Genomic DNA, 15,827 nt, shown 5'->3' with positions numbered 1-15,827 from the left:
CCTTACCTTTCATCACAATTGTTTCCCATCACCCCAAGGTTCTAGCGTGTTGTCAAGGGATACGAGTATTTGTTTGAGATGTGTCCACGTCACTGCTCTTCCTCCACTGCTCAGTTTCTCCTGGGTACATGTATGTTACACACAAGCACACACAGATGATTGTCCCTTGGATTAGTGGGCACTATGGCATCTCCGCTCCCATGATCCCGAGCAGAACGTCTCACCCTATGGAGGAAGACTGATTTTCTGATTCCAATGCACACTGCAGTGGGGTCACCAGGAGACAGTGGGACATGGTCATATTACCTGTAGTACACAGCTTATTATGAGATTTACAAGCTATGACCTCATGGGCACACAGGATTCTCTGAGCTCAGATGTGCTCCAGACTGGGAAAGTACCTGTGCTGGGGCCCTTGCTGTTGCTGGCCTGATCTTCACTGAGCAGATCTACTGAGGCAGCCGAGCAACAGCAGAAAGCAGGTCTTAGGACCAACCGCTTGGCTTCTCTATTTAGCCCAGGCAGGCCAAAGTCCAGCTTGATGAACCAATGAGCATGATGGGGGTCACTGACAGCAAATATGGATGGAGTGGGGCACATGATCACTACTCCCCCCCACCAATATGAGTGACAGTTTATGGACGCTGGACTCCAGGAGCACACACAGCCTACAGGGATCCAACAGGTTGGAGAGTGACCTTGTTAGTCTTTTAATTACAAACCACACATCACACACAAACACACACTATACCAAACCACACCCTGGTCTCCCTGGAAAAAGGCTAAGAAATATGCATTTATTATATCCATAATGATGCCCTCCGTGTGTATGTGTGTGCTGAGAATCAGAAGTCACATCAATAATCCCAACTCTAAACCTTTTAAGATTTTAGTTTTTTCCCCTTCTATCACTGACGCCACAGCATAAGACTCACCTACCTTCCCACTTCTAGCATGTGACACATACAGGGCACTGCCTCAGAGCCCGCCCTCACCTCATACAGCTCACAGTTACAAGAAGAGAGAGCTGGCTCTTAATTTTTCCTTCTCCCTGGTGGTTTGTTTTAATCTGCTCCTCTTAGATTTATCTTTTTTCTAGTTACTTGAAAGTTGTGCAGTATTTTCAAATCCACTTCCATGTACTTTAGCTACTCTGACAATACGAAGTGTAGCCTATGACCTTTTAATATAACTATGACTAAAATTGAGTAGCAAAGGTGACTATGTTATTTTTCAGTTTTGGGTGATAAAGATTTATGTGAGCATTTCTATTACTCTACCTAACATCTCCTGGTGAGGCTGGGAGGTAAGGAGTTCAATGTGACGTCACAAAGCAAACAGCTGTCTTGGTAGCTGTCTCCTGTCTGTGAGAATGCTCCTGCATAGGAAACATCCTTGATGCTGCAACTTTGGTTTTTCCTAATCTATCGCGAATTAAAGCACCAGACACTTTCCCAACTGTCCCTCTGGTGCAGTTAAAAAAGCACCTGTAAACAGGAGCGTGTCACAATTCCAACTTCACGCAATTCTTGTTTGTGGTTTTGACAGCCCTTTTCTAAAATATCACAGGGAAATTTATAAAAGAGATCAGGCGCATGACTTTGGAGGTAAGTGGGTCTCACTTCACCCCTATGAATATGAAATCTGTTCCACAAATATTGATAAAACCTTGTAAAAACCCCAGTATATAATCCAGTGGGCTGACTACTCTGTGCTCTGTCAGCCCACTCACCCCAATCTCTCTGAGGTGCTAAATTTGTACTTAAACTGTGTCAGAGCTGAATTATTTTAAAAAAACAAGAACCAAAGAGAAATGATCTTTGGTAAGAGACCACAGTATGAAATTTAGGAGAGTGAGGTTTACCTCAACTTAAAATAATTTTCAGTGTGGTAAGATTTTGAGATCAGTAGAACCTTTCTCCTCCCAGTTAGATGTGATCCAGGGACTTGGGTTCCAGCTACTCAACAGCCAGCAAAAGTTAACTCAAGGCTATGGCTCTTGACTTCTCTCACGATGATGATTAAACAGGCAAGGTGAAAGCAATCTTTCTTGGGAGAAGTCAAAGGAAAGTGAGACACTAGGGAAGAGGTTCCCAAGAGTGGAATAAACATTGAGTTGATTGGGTGTCTAGGGCCTTTTTGTTTAGAGCAGAAACTGGACAAAGACTGGGAATCCTAGCCAGGCTGGCAGCACACAGCTTTAATTCTAGTACTTGGGAGGCAGAGGCACATGGATTTCTGAGTTCAAGGCCAGCCTGGTCTGCAGAGCAAGGGACAGCCACAGAAACAGAAAAATCCCATCTCAAAAAAACAGAATCCTATTGTGATAGGTTGTTTCTCTGCACATATCTGGGCCAATTAGAGGTTTATACACTCTTGTGCACATTCTTCTGGCCCACTCAGCAGAGTGGTCACCCTTTGAAGCCCCTCTGTTCATCTCTGATTTGCTTTGAGCTTGGCTAGTTTTGACCATCATCCTGGCAGTGTTGCCAGCTCTTCCAATCTTGCAGGTGTTGCTGATCCAACCAGGGTGGGGTCTGTAAGTGCTCATCAGATCTCTTGACTCTCATGTGTTTTAGCATAGGGGGGAGTGATTCTTATGGCATTCCCATGACACAGCTGCAGCCCTTTCTGATTGCCCCACACTAGCTCCTTGTTATGGGTGTTCTCGGAAGGTTTCTTGTTTGAAGCTGTCCTCTAAGTTGTTTGTGACATTTAGCTACATAAAAAGTTTGAAAGCACCATGCCTTGTCTATGTCTTCCAGGGCTTCATGGGGCTGGCCAGTCAACTTGCAAATATCAACTTTATTTCCAGATGTAGAGTAAAAGGGGGCAAAGAAAAAAAATGCCCTGACCCCGACTTGACCCCCTAGGACTTGAAATCCCACCAATCCCTGAGTTTGTACCAGAATCAAGCTCCAAAACAACTCCAATTCCAAGCCACCATGGAAAGCTTCCCTCTTCCTCCCACCAAGAAATCTTACATAAGGTCTGCACTGTGAAGTTTGCTGCTGCTCCTTACCTGAGGTAGCCATCCTCATGGATTCTTCCTTCCCAATAAACCTCGGGTGAGGTATATGGAGTTTGCTTTCTTTGTGACAAAAGTAAGCCACTGGGTAAGAAAGTGCCCTTGACTTGACTGCTTACTGTATGCTGTCCAAATTGGACAAGCAGGATACAAAAGAAAACAACTGCTAAACTTTGCCAAGACAAGGCAGGACAGTCTTTCAAAATTCCTGCTTAACAAAAATGTCTGTCAGATATTTTAGGTCTGCAGGCTTCAGATGGATGCCCCAACGTTACAGAGGAACCTTGGCTAACTGTCTAGTCAGTCAGCTGTCTGTCATTTCTTAGGTCTGGAAGTTGTTTGCTCTGTACTTCCTGTTTACTCAGGTATATCCTTCTTGGGTCTCTGATGGAGTTGAAGACTAGTTAGTTATAGTTTTTCTTGTTACCAAATTCAGAAAAGAAACTCACAAAAGGTGTAAAGTGTATAAAGTTGAGAGACATAATAGTTTTGTGTTGGTAATACAAGTTAGGATAAAAGGAAAATTAGGCACAAAACTTGGGACTAACCAAGACAGGATAGATAATGGTGCGTTTTCTCTGAATTTGCCAAATGCAAAAGAACTTAACATTGTGAATGTACTTCTTACCTGATAATTATTCTTATTGTATAAAATTTTACTATGTTAGAGTTAAACCTTTCCTTTTTTTTTTTTTCTGTTTTTCAAGACAAAGTTTCTCTATATCTTTGGGCTTGCCCAAGCCTGTCCTGGAACTAGCTCTTGTAAGACCAGGCTGGCCTCGAACTCACAGAGATCTGCCTCTGCCTCCCGAGTGCTGGGATTAAAGGCGTGTACCACCATGGTCCAGCAAAAAATTCTTCTAAAGGAAAGGACTGACCCCTGAAGCTGTCCTCTGACCACACATAATCCGTGGCAGGACACATGGGCACACCCTAACAACCAACAATGAAAAAACACACATTTCAGAATGAGTAGACTCATGAAACATCTGTAAACAAGAATAAATTTAATTTCTTTTAAAGATTTAATGATATACAAAACGTATATGGTATAGTATCTTTAAGTAATACACTTTTTCTCTCCACATCAACATTAAACACTATTAAACAGCTTATCTCTGCTTGCCTTGTCTGTATCTATGAGATACACTATTGAATACAAATAAGCTTTACACTGCTCCCTTCCAAATAAAAATTAAAATTAGTACCTAGGAAATGAAAAGAAAGAGAAAGCATAAAACTTGAGTCATATGATAAGCTTTTCTTGTTGAATATGCAAAAATATCTGGGCAATTAAGTTACATTTTATTGGCATAAAGTTGGACTGTGATCTCCTTATATTGTATAAGGATACTCCAACAACTTATTTCTTAAATAAGTACCAAAAACAGAATTCACATTGACACATTCCTACACAAATTTAAATGTGAGAGCTCACACACCACTCTGATTGGATACACTAAGTCAGTAAGTCTTTGGAGATGTATACAACTGCAGGTTATTTTAACTGTAACCTTCCTAAAGGAAACACTCACTGAACAGTGAGTTAGTTCTCATTTACCATGGCTTTCTTTTACTTAACATTGATAAAACAATGTAAAAGACCCTTTTGCACAATTCAGGTTTTGTTTAGCAAGAAACTGGCTGTATCCATAAACAGAATGTAAAGTTGATTCTTAAATAAAATCCCTCTTAGGAAAAGGTCTTCATGAGGCCCCAGATTTGATACTCAGTACTAAAGGAAAAGAGGGACGGGCACAGGGAGGGAGGGAAGACACATGGTTTTCAGTGCAGGCTTTTAAAGCTGCCTGTGAAGCTAGAATATAATAAGGAGTCGTTTTTCCTGTGGCCACAAATCTAGTTGAAAGCTAGCATCATTATCATGCAGCACACCAAATTGAGGAAGACTTCTGCCATTTAACAAAAAGCTGTGTGATTCAGTTTCTTTAGCTGAATGTCTGTAACTGAGCAGCCAATGAAATTCAAAGACACTTGACTTTGGTTAATGATACTGCACCAAGTGACAGGGAATCACTACCCTTGACAGAGCAAAGTTTCCGATTCCCTGCTGTAAGAGCCCTTCACAAGTTGAAAGCATTAACTTCTACCACTGCTAACATTTCTCAGCTGTCATCTGTATTGAAGTGCTTTTCAATGAGAACACTAACCTCTAGACTACATGTGGGGCCAGCAAACTCAATTTGCACACACATTTTTGTATCATCAAATCCCTCCTGAAGGAAAAACGACAGTCACACTTTTGTGAAGTGTAGGCAAAAATCAGACCTATAACATCAGACGAACAGAATTTGTTGCTTCTGTTTCTTTGGTGGAATTTCCAGATTGAAGATTCAAATCTGCTGACTCTTCCTGAGGAAATATAATCTTATCAGGCGTATAGTCATTCCTCTTCAGATCTACAGGTACAATCCCAGAAGGGGAAAAGTCAGTATGTTTATAAATAAAAAATTAAGAACATATTCTACATTATTTTTCCTCCAAACATGTCAGAACTATTTCCTTAAATCTTACACTTAATAGTCATACATTTCTATACAATTATTACATGAGGATCACAAATCAGTAAACTATGGAAGTATGACACTATAGCAACAAATCCAGTACAAGGCGCCTGCTTTCGTAATCACGGAAGTGTGAGAGTACAGTACAGTACAGTAATGAACAGAGCACAAGGCACCTGCTTTTATGAAGCTTACAAGGTCAAAGTCTTATGCCAGAAAACCTCCCATTCTCATGGACTGTTAGGGAAAGATTGTGAAAATGGCTATCCTACCAAAAGTTATCTACAGATTCAATAGAATCTCCATCAAAATTCAAGGATCAATTTGAAATTGATCATGGAGTTCAATTTAAGACCTGATGCCCTGAATCAGATACAGGACAGACCTGAGAATAAGCTTGAATTCATTGGCACAGCACAGGACTTTCTAAACAGGACCCAAAACAAGATTTCATGAAACCAAAAAGTTTCTGTACAGAAGAAACCATCATCATTCTGTAGGCAGCCTACAGAATGGGAATTATCTTTTTAACAGTTGACATCTGACAGAGGGTTGATATCTTAAATACATACACACAAAAACTAAATACCAAGACACATACAATGTATTGTGGAAGAAGAGATAAGACTTTAAGAGCCAGAGGAGGTAGATGGACACAAGAAAATGGTATCTTTCAAACACAAAAGGGTAACTGCATGTAAGAACTCATGGGTTTTAACAGCATGCACAAGCCCCATACAGACCAATGTCAACAGGGGAGGGGGAGGTAGACATCAAGTTCTACCCAGTCAAGGAATTATCTGGGAGAGAGACAATTTACTTTTAAAAAGAAAATGCTGTTCCTGGGCTGTAGAGATGGCTCAGTTGGAAGAACACCTGTCACATAAGCACGAGGACCTGAGCTCTAATCTCAGAACCCACATAAAGAAAAAGTAAGTCAGATGTAGCTAGGTGGGAAGCAGAGGCAGGAGGATCTCTATTTCAGAGCAAGCCTGGTCTACACAGCAAGTTCTAGAACAGCGAAGGCCACAAGTGAGAACCTGACTCCGATAGATAGATAGATGGATGGATGGATGGATGGATGGATGGATGGATGGATGGATGGATGGATGGATAGACGGACAGACAGACAGATAGAAAGAAATTGTAGGGCCTGATAAGTCAGCCACACTCCAGTGGAAGGGGCATATCCAAGAATGCACGAATGGACTTGGTGGGTTAAAGAAAAAGAGGACACAGAAGGAGGAAGGGAGAGGGTGAGTTGCAGGTGGTGGTGAGTATGATCAAAAGCCACTGCATGGAACTCTCACAGAACAAGTAGTCTTTGTTAACCTGAAATTCCCTGTGTAGCCCAGGCTGGCCTTGATCTCGGAGATCCATCAGGCTCTTTCCTAAATGGTGGGATTCAAGGTGTGCATAACTATGCCCACCAAAACAACATTCTTAAGAAACAGAAATTTTCTGAATCTAATCAAAGTGCAAAATCTCTAAAAAAAAAAAAAAATTAAAACTCTTTTATCTCTCTTAAATTTATCTCTTTTAAATTTTATTTTTAAGGAAAATAAAAATTATTTTCTCCCTTCCTCTAAACCTTGCTTACTTTTGTATGTGTACAAGTGTTTTGCTTGCATGTACGTATGTGCATTACATGTGTGTCTGGTGCCCTACCCTTGGAGACCAGAAGAGGGATCCAAATCCTCTGGAACTGGAGTTATGGATAGCTATAAGCTTATGTGTCAGTGTTGAGAACTGAACCTGGGCCTTCTCTCTGCAAGTCTTACTGCTGACAACCTCTCTAACCCCACTTAGCATTGTTTTAATATTAGAAAACTAAATGCTCCCAGGAACAAGATAAAATATACTGACCTTGCTATACCTATCTTAGCATTGCACTGGAAAGTCTAGGTAGTGTAAAATGTCAAAGGTAAAAATAAGATACATAGTATAGAAAAGAAGTAATGAAATTATCTTAATCATCTATACAGATAATCTTCAAGTGTGAATCAAGAAAAAATTTGCTATTTTTCCATCACAACCTAGAATTATTATTTTTGGCATTCTTCAGATGTAATAAATATGTTAGATGGACTCATGTGTATTTTTGAAGGAACTGCCACAGGAATTCCAGATGAAATCTTTGAAACCATGGCCTTACTATTATAGTAACAACTCGGATAACAATTTATATAGCATATGGACTAAAAACACATAAGCCAGGTATGGTGACAAATGTATAATTTACAATATCCCATAGGTTAAGGCAGCCAAATCTTGAGTTCAAAGTTAATTTGGGCTACATAGTAACAGAAATGAAGTGAGAATTTTTACCTGGAAGTTTAAGCTTTCGACAGCAAGAATTACAGTGATGTTTGGCTCGGAAGTTTTTTATTGCATCTTCTCCTAGATTGGCAGGGCCAAAAACCATGTCACAGGATCTGCAGAATTGGTAGGTAAAAAAGGGAGCTTATTTGAGTGGACACATGGAGTTTAAAAACAACAAATTATGCCTCAATGAAACGGCTAAATCTTATTACCTCTTCTCTTCAGCTTTTATCACAGACGGATCGGTCAAGTTCTCACCCACACCTTTAGATGCACATAAAAAGACAACATACATTATGTAATCTCTATAAACACAATGTTTACATAATAAAAAGGTCTAGAGAGATTTTATAGTACTGTTCTTACATTACATTGCTAAATTATTCAAAGCAGTATTTTTCTCTCTTGCTATTTCATAACTTGGTATTTCAGGACTCCACCATTTTGGAGATATGCTCAAAATTCTATCTCAGAGTGGTGAGGTGGGCACGGATGTTGATATTTGAGATATTTGATTACACACTGTAAAGATATGTCATTGTCATTGGTTTAACAAAAAAGCTAAACGACCAATAACTAAGCAGGAGGTATACCAGAGACTTCTGGACAGAGAGAGCTCTGGGAAGAAAAGCAGAGTACCCAGTCAGACTTGGAGGCAGGATAGGCAAAATGGTGATGAGGTAAGGAGAGTAAGGAAGAACAGTCACACACAAAAGCTCCTGGTGGTTCCCAGCAGCTGAATCAATGTATGCAGGTCTACATATGCTGCCTCTGGGTCACCAGCACTAGGAAAGTATGCTTTTCTATTTGAAGGCTTTAAAAAAGTCCTATAGAATATTTGTTCTGCATTTTGGTCATTTATTTATTATTCTTTACCTTCAGTCTTCCCCAGAGGAATTAAAAAGCTGGCTGAATCCCTTTTTAATAATCACAAATACTTAAATCCATTACAGTGAAACCCAATAAAAATGGTCCAGTTTCACAAATAAAAAATTCAGAATTAAAGCATGATACCAAGGCTTATACCAGGGCTCAGCCGGCAGAGCGCCTGCCCAGCATACCCAAATCTCTGGGGTTAAGCCCAGCATTGTATTGACTATGAAGGTGGCACACATCTGTGTTCAAAGTCATCCTTCGAACTTAATAAGACCCTAGTTCACAAAAGTAAGCAACAAAATAAAATAACAAAAAAAGCAAAGCAAAGCAAAACAAACACCAACAACATATTTCTATTTTACAACAGAGTTTTGAAAAACATTTAGAGTTTGTGTAAAGATGCATATGCTATGCTGCATGTACAGAGTTCAGATAAGATCTTTCAGTCAGTTCTCGGTCTCAACTATGGAGATTCATTGGTCAGGTTGGCAGTTCAGTAATCTTCTGGGACCCCAATACTGCTACTTTTTACCCAATGGATTAGAAAAGACCACCAATAGTGGATAGATGGGCACTCATGTATAAGGCCAAAAAGGAAATCAAGGACTACTGCCCTTTTTGGAAGTAAACTGGTAGTGCTTTATTGAAACAAAATTGCACTAATCTCTAAAATAATCTAATTTAGGAGCCTACCGACAGACTGAGAGCAGCAGCAGCTCTGTAGCAGCAAAAATTAAAACTGGAGCAAAGGTCTACAAATGCAGGCATACATCATGTACCTCTATACTACAAATGAACACACTGGCACTGAAAGCAGTAACTCAGACTCATCAGAGTCAGAAGCCACCTATGGGTTGAAAACATGTATTTTTTTTATTTTTTCAAGACAGGGTTTCTCTGTGTAGCCTTGAGTGTCTTGTAACTCCCTCTGTAGACCAGTCTTGGCCTTGAAGATCCACCTGCCTCTGCCTCCCGAGGCGTGTGTGTCTGTTTGTGCCCCCCCCCCCCCGCACCCTCCGTGAAAACATGTATTTTGTAATCCTAGTTTTGGAAAATCAGCACACCTGACCATACCCAAATAACTAAGAAAATACCAATAATCTGTGAGAGTAGATGAGAGTAGTTAGTTGCAGTTTCTGTATGAACAACAAAGACGGGACTACTTTAGTTTTTCTTTATTTTTGTATCATGAAACTGTCATAGTAATCACCTAAGATAGTCCTTAAAAAAAGGGGGGGGCTCAGTTGGGACTGGTGGCACAGGACTAATCTCAGCTACCTGAGAAGCTGAGGCAGAAGAACTGAAAAACTCAAGGCCTAACTGGACTACAGAATGAGTTCAAGGCCAGCCCAACAACTTTGAAATACTATCTCAAGGGAAAAAGGGGAAGAAAAAAAAAGAAGAGGAAGAGGACAATGGGCTGGAGAGATGGCGTAGCAGTTAAAAATACTTGCTTCTCTTCCAGAGAACCAGGGTCAATTCCCAGCACCTACTACTGTCTGTAACTTCAATTCCAGGGAATTCAATGACCTCTTCTGACTTCCACGGGCACCAGGAACATATGCAGTGCTTAGACTTCATGAAGGCAAAACTCATACACATAAAATACAAATTAAAAATTAAAGAAAAAGTGAATGAGCATGGTAAGCGACCAACAAGATAGGCTTAGGAGCTTGCTACCTGAAGATGCAAGCCTGAGGACTTTGATTTAACTCCCAGTATCTGAGAAAAGACAGAAGAACCAACTCCACAAAGTTGTTCTCTGATGTGTGTACCTACCACATATACACACATGACTCAGATGTTGATGTACACCTTTAAGCCCAGCACACAGATGGCAGAGAGTTCCAGGCTAGTCAAAGGTACACAGTAAGATTCTGTCTCAAGGAAAATATAGATGCACACAATTTTTAAAAGAAGGATGGTATTAGTATAGTGCTTGCCTAGCATATTTTGAAAAATCGCATGTGAGGGGGAGGAGAAAAAGGATTGAAAGAGTCTGGAACACTTGTAAAAGTTTCAGCATTCTACCATTAGGTGTGCTGGTGTACTCCTTTAAATCCTAGCACTCAGGAAGAAAAGGAAGGCCGATAGGCAGATCTCTTGAGTTTATGTTTGTAGACCAATCTGGTCTACAATAATGGGTTCCAGGTCAGCCAAGGAAACAAATCAAAGATACATTGTTAAGTCTGTCAAAACCAGAAAGACAGATAGAAAAACAGACAGACAACCAGGGCAGGGTGCTGTGGAATAATGCTTTTATATACTGTAAAGATTTGTCTCTTGTATTGGCTTAATACAACAATGATGGCTAGTAACCAGGCAGGAAGTATAAGCAGGGCAACCAGAAAAGAATTCTGGAAAGAAGAAAGGCAGAGATGGAATCACCAGCCAGATGCAGAGGAAGCAAGATAAATGCCTTACTGAGAAAAGGCACCAAGCCATGTGGCTAGACATAGACAAAAATTATGGATTAATTTAAGCTGTAAGAGCTAGCTAACAATAAGACTGAGCTAATAGACCAAGCAGTTTATAATTAACATAAGCCTCCGTGTATTTATTTGGGACAGAATGGCTGTGGGACCAGGCAGGACAGAAACTTCTGTCTACAGCAGGGGAAAGAGTTTGAGCCTTTTCTCTTGGGAAAAGCAGCTGCCTGCCATTCAAGAAGCTAAATACCAAAAACCATCCTACTATATATAGGAAAGCCCACATTAGTCACACGGACAGAGAGTGAAATCAGATAGTGAACAGAGAGCTAAGAAATTTAATTCCAATTAAACTATTTTTTAAAGATTTATTTATTTATTATGTATTCGGTGTTCTGCTTGCATGTATCCTGCAGGCCAGAAGAGGGCATCAGATCTCATTATATATGGCTGTGAGCACATGTGGTTGCTGAGAATTGAACTCAGAACCTTTGGAAGAGCAGGCAAAGCTCTTTAACTACTGAGCCATCTCTCCAGCCCCCAATTAAACTACTATTATTGGGGTTTTTTTTTGTATAATAGTCCTCTTAGCTGCTCTGGAACTTGGTCTATTGACCAGGCTGGCCTTGAACTCAGAGATTCCACTGCCTCTGCCTCCTAAGTGCTGGGATTAAAGGATGTGCCACTACCACCACCCAGCAGAAAACAATTGTTTATGCCTATGAAACACTAAAGGCCAGACACCTAAGAGTATAATAATAGAGTTCACATGAACATGTAACACCCTAGCAATTATTAAGGTAGCCAGGCTGGGTGTGGTAACACATCCCTTTAGTCTCAGTACTTAGACAGGAAAATCACAAACACTACAAATACTAGGCCAGCTTGGGATGCAATGTAAAACACTACCTTAATAAAAGGAAAGATAACCAGATTCCATTATTTAAAATCCCAAATGACCATGCTGCTATGATTGTGACTTATTTCACATTTTCTATTAGCCTAAGATTTTTAAATTAGCAGATTTCTGTATGTGCAATATACGAATAAGTAAGGACCTACCACATAATTTCATCTAAGTAATTTAATTAATAATAAATTTACCTTGTAAGTCAAGTACCAGTAACTCCCCTCTGGTATATTCATAGGTCCAGTGGCTAAAGGCAAGCATGATCTCTTCCAGAGTGTTCGTTGGAATAATTTCATCACCATTATTATTATTGTATTTTCTAAATTCTCCGGTCATGCACTCTTCTACAGCAAACCACTGCCCTGCTGAATGGCAGTACAACAGGAAAACCTCAAGGAACCTTATAGAAAAGATAGATATCACCGGGGGGGGGGGGGTGTTAGTAAGATTCTAATTGATATGCGATATATATAGCATGCACGCATACACACACACTCAACAACGAGTGCCAAAAAAGGCTGCTATCGAGATAACAGCAAGCCCTCACAAGTGCAAAGCTTTACCTTGGAGAGTACGGTATGGACTTGGGCTTCATCTGATTAAAGGCGAACGTGAGCTTCTGCGCTGCTCTCTGCTGCTGTATTTCCTATAGAAGGGGAGGAGTCCCTTGATCAGTATTTGACTAAGATTTCATTTGGTTTAATTCACACTTTATAAGTTAAAATATGAAACTAAGATCGAAGCTTCCTGTCACGGGTTCACGTATACTTACTCTGAGACAGAGATGTAGAACTGTATCTTCTTTATAAATACTTGACCATGTGTTAACCACCTCAGGAAGAAAAGACTTAATGATATAAAGATGCCCTGATTTCAGAATATCGTGCTCTGACCAGGTACATTGTACTTTGACTGCTCTTCGTAAACCTCCTCCCATTTCCTCTTTACTTAAAAACTCTATTTTGGCACAGAGGCCTAGTTGAGACCAAGAAGACATGCTGTTATTCAGTATACTGGGAGAACTCTCCTCCAGACGATACACCGTGACAGGCTCACCTGTAACACAAATGAACACAGTTTAAGATCAAAGTATAACTTAAAAAAAAAAAACAAAGTAGAATAAATATTTGTAAATATCTATGGTTAACAGCAAGCAAGGAACAGAACATAAAAAAGTTGCAGTTTTATAAAAAGTGACATATAACAGGAAACAAAAACAAAAACACACTTCCTTGAGAAGGGATGTGACTCACTGGATAAAAACGTTTGTTGGGCAAACATGAGGGAGGCCCTGAGTCCAAACCCCGAGAACCCATGTACTATTTAGAACTCTGGGCTTTGTGAGCTGCCAGTCTAGTTCCAGATACAGTGAGTAACCCTTTCTTACAGAAATACTACTACTAATGATGATAATAATAATAAGGCAAAGACTGATAGAGCATTAACACCAATGTTCTCTTCTGGTCTTTGTGTGCACTTTGAACTCATTATTTCCATTTAAGCATGTTTCAAATTATATTTTGAAGAAAAACTGTGTGGTGGAGTATGTGTACACATGAGTAAGTGGGTACCAGAAGGTAACTTTATTATGAAACTATTGTTCCTCAGCAGCCATCTACTTTGTTTTTTGGAACAGGATCCCTGGCCTGGAGTTCAGTGATTAAGCTATGCTGGCCAGAGTGCTCCAAAATGACAGCACTGCTGGCACGCCTGGCTTCTTCACCTGAGTTCTGGGGAATGAACTCATCATCTTACTGACTAAATCATCGTCCTGAACTCTTGAGGATAATTTTTTAGAAAGCAAGTAAAACTTTATGTAGTTCTAGACAGAAGGTTAGAATAATCTGTCTCACAAACGCTATGATGTCTCTTTTCCTACACTTCTGCTGCCTGAGAATGGATCAAGGTTTCTGAAATAGAACACAGAATGGTTTCTAATGCCCCCCCCCCCCCACTTCAGCATACTCTACCCTTCTAGTCTGAATTAGAACACAGAATGGATTCTAATGCTATCTATTTCGACATATGTTGCCCTTCTAGTAGCAAAGAAGGTACATGAAGCTGGCATTTCTTCACAGGCATCCTCATTTTGTCCTGACCCTTGTTCTAATTTGTGACTAGAGACCAGTAAGGGTTGCTTCTTATTTATGTTTTGGGATTTACCTCGTGGAGGTACAGGCACGAAGGGAATACTCTGTGACAACCTCATCAGGTTATTTCTTTCCACAGCTGCATCGAAATAGAGAGAAATAATGAAAACTCGAAAGATTCAAATGTCAATAAATTTTGTTTTCAATATCACTAACCTGAATAATAGTAATTTGTATCCATAACAGGCTTAAATGGCGAAGCAAGACCTAAAATTGTAAACAAATCAGACTGTTTAAAAAGCATTTGTGCAGCATAAATTTATGCTCAGACATTCTCAAAAAATAATCTCTAAAATTTCTTTCATAATCTCTCCTAACCAGGGGAAAAAAAGAAAGGTAAAAAAACTACTATCAAATATCACATGACCTTATTTCATTGTGGCAAAACAGTGGTGGCCACTGTGCTCCAAACACCTGGGAAGAAGCACACACAAGATGCTCCACTCTCCAGCTCTTGACGTAAAGTGTACTTTCACACCTGCCACTCAAAAAGGTAAACGTTCTGTTTCTTGTCATTTTGGTTGGGGACAATAGTTATCTAACCATGTTAGGTGAGCTGATGTGAGAGATGAGCTTCTGGGACACGGAGACACTACAGATCAGCTTCTCCATGTCTACATTTTGTGTATTCACTTACTCTGAGAATTTGACTTTTAACCATAGGAAGAAGATATGGGAGAATAACAGATCTGTGATGTGCTAAGTTTTAAAATATAAATGAGAAGGAATCTACTATTTCACAGGAAATAAAATACAACAGTTTTAACACTGTGGTAACAAAAAAGGTTAAGTATATACATACACCTATACACAAACACATGTATCGTTAAGGACTACAAAGCAAGGCAATTAATGCTGCCTAGTATATAAGGGCAGAAGCTTCACACGGGTAAAGAAATAGCAATCTGCACGGCAGTGGATTTTTAGGGATACATTTACAAGACTATCTGAAGGGCTAATGTTCATGCTAAATTTGAGAAACCCCAGGCAGTTTAATATAGAATGACTAGTTAAGAATAAAATCAGATAGGCTGTGGAGTTTTCTGAACATCACCCACTGACACTCAGTCCACAATATCTAATTCCACAGGTCTGTGGCATTACAGATGACTCTACAGTGATTGAATATGCAACCAAGATTGCAAATTAATGAGCAAGAGCATAAGCATACCTGAAGGAGGTGAAGCTACAGAAGCAGGCAATATCAAACTGTGAAGAGCCTAATATGTCATGCAAAGAAAGGACACTGCATTTTACTGAATGACAATGGGAAAAATGTAAAGCAGAGGAGTGGCTAGATCAAATCTTTCAGGAGAATTATTTTGGTGGTAGAAGATAGACTAGCACTAAAACTACAGGCAGGAAGCCAGCCTGGAATAACTAAACTGAAAACCTATATAACTAATCTGAAAACCTATCTGGCAGGCAGTAACTACTGAATATGAATATATGCATAAGCTGTGACCCAGCAATTCCACCCTTAGGCATATAATCAATAGAAAGCAAATTTATGTTTACCAAACAACATGAACAAGAATGCTCACAGCAACAGAAAGCATAATGGTTACACACTGGAAGCTACTGAAATGA

The 15,827-nt window shown here is 39.8% G+C and overlaps 1 protein-coding gene across 1 annotated transcript; it reads right to left on the bottom strand.

Moving 5' to 3' along the window:
- Nucleotides 1-4,020: 4,020 nt before the first annotated feature.
- Nucleotides 4,021-14,525, bottom strand: LOC146892585 (transient receptor potential cation channel subfamily M member 7-like). The gene is given in 9 exon segments (XM_085696424.2): nucleotides 4,021-5,445; nucleotides 7,879-7,985; nucleotides 8,085-8,136; nucleotides 12,282-12,487; nucleotides 12,651-12,733; nucleotides 12,860-13,143; nucleotides 14,251-14,316; nucleotides 14,394-14,469; nucleotides 14,472-14,525. Coding segments are annotated over 9 exon segments (1,044 nt in total). The 5' UTR covers nucleotides 14,511-14,525; the 3' UTR covers nucleotides 4,021-5,314.
- Between the last annotated feature and the right edge of the window lie 1,302 nt (nucleotides 14,526-15,827).

This window comes from Myodes glareolus, chromosome 10, assembly GCF_982192425.1.
Source record: "Myodes glareolus chromosome 10, mMyoGla1.1, whole genome shotgun sequence".
Taxonomy (NCBI): domain Eukaryota; kingdom Metazoa; phylum Chordata; class Mammalia; order Rodentia; family Cricetidae; genus Myodes; species Myodes glareolus.
The sequence above is the reverse complement of the archived record's forward strand: the minus strand, read 5'-3'. Positions and strand labels throughout refer to the sequence as shown.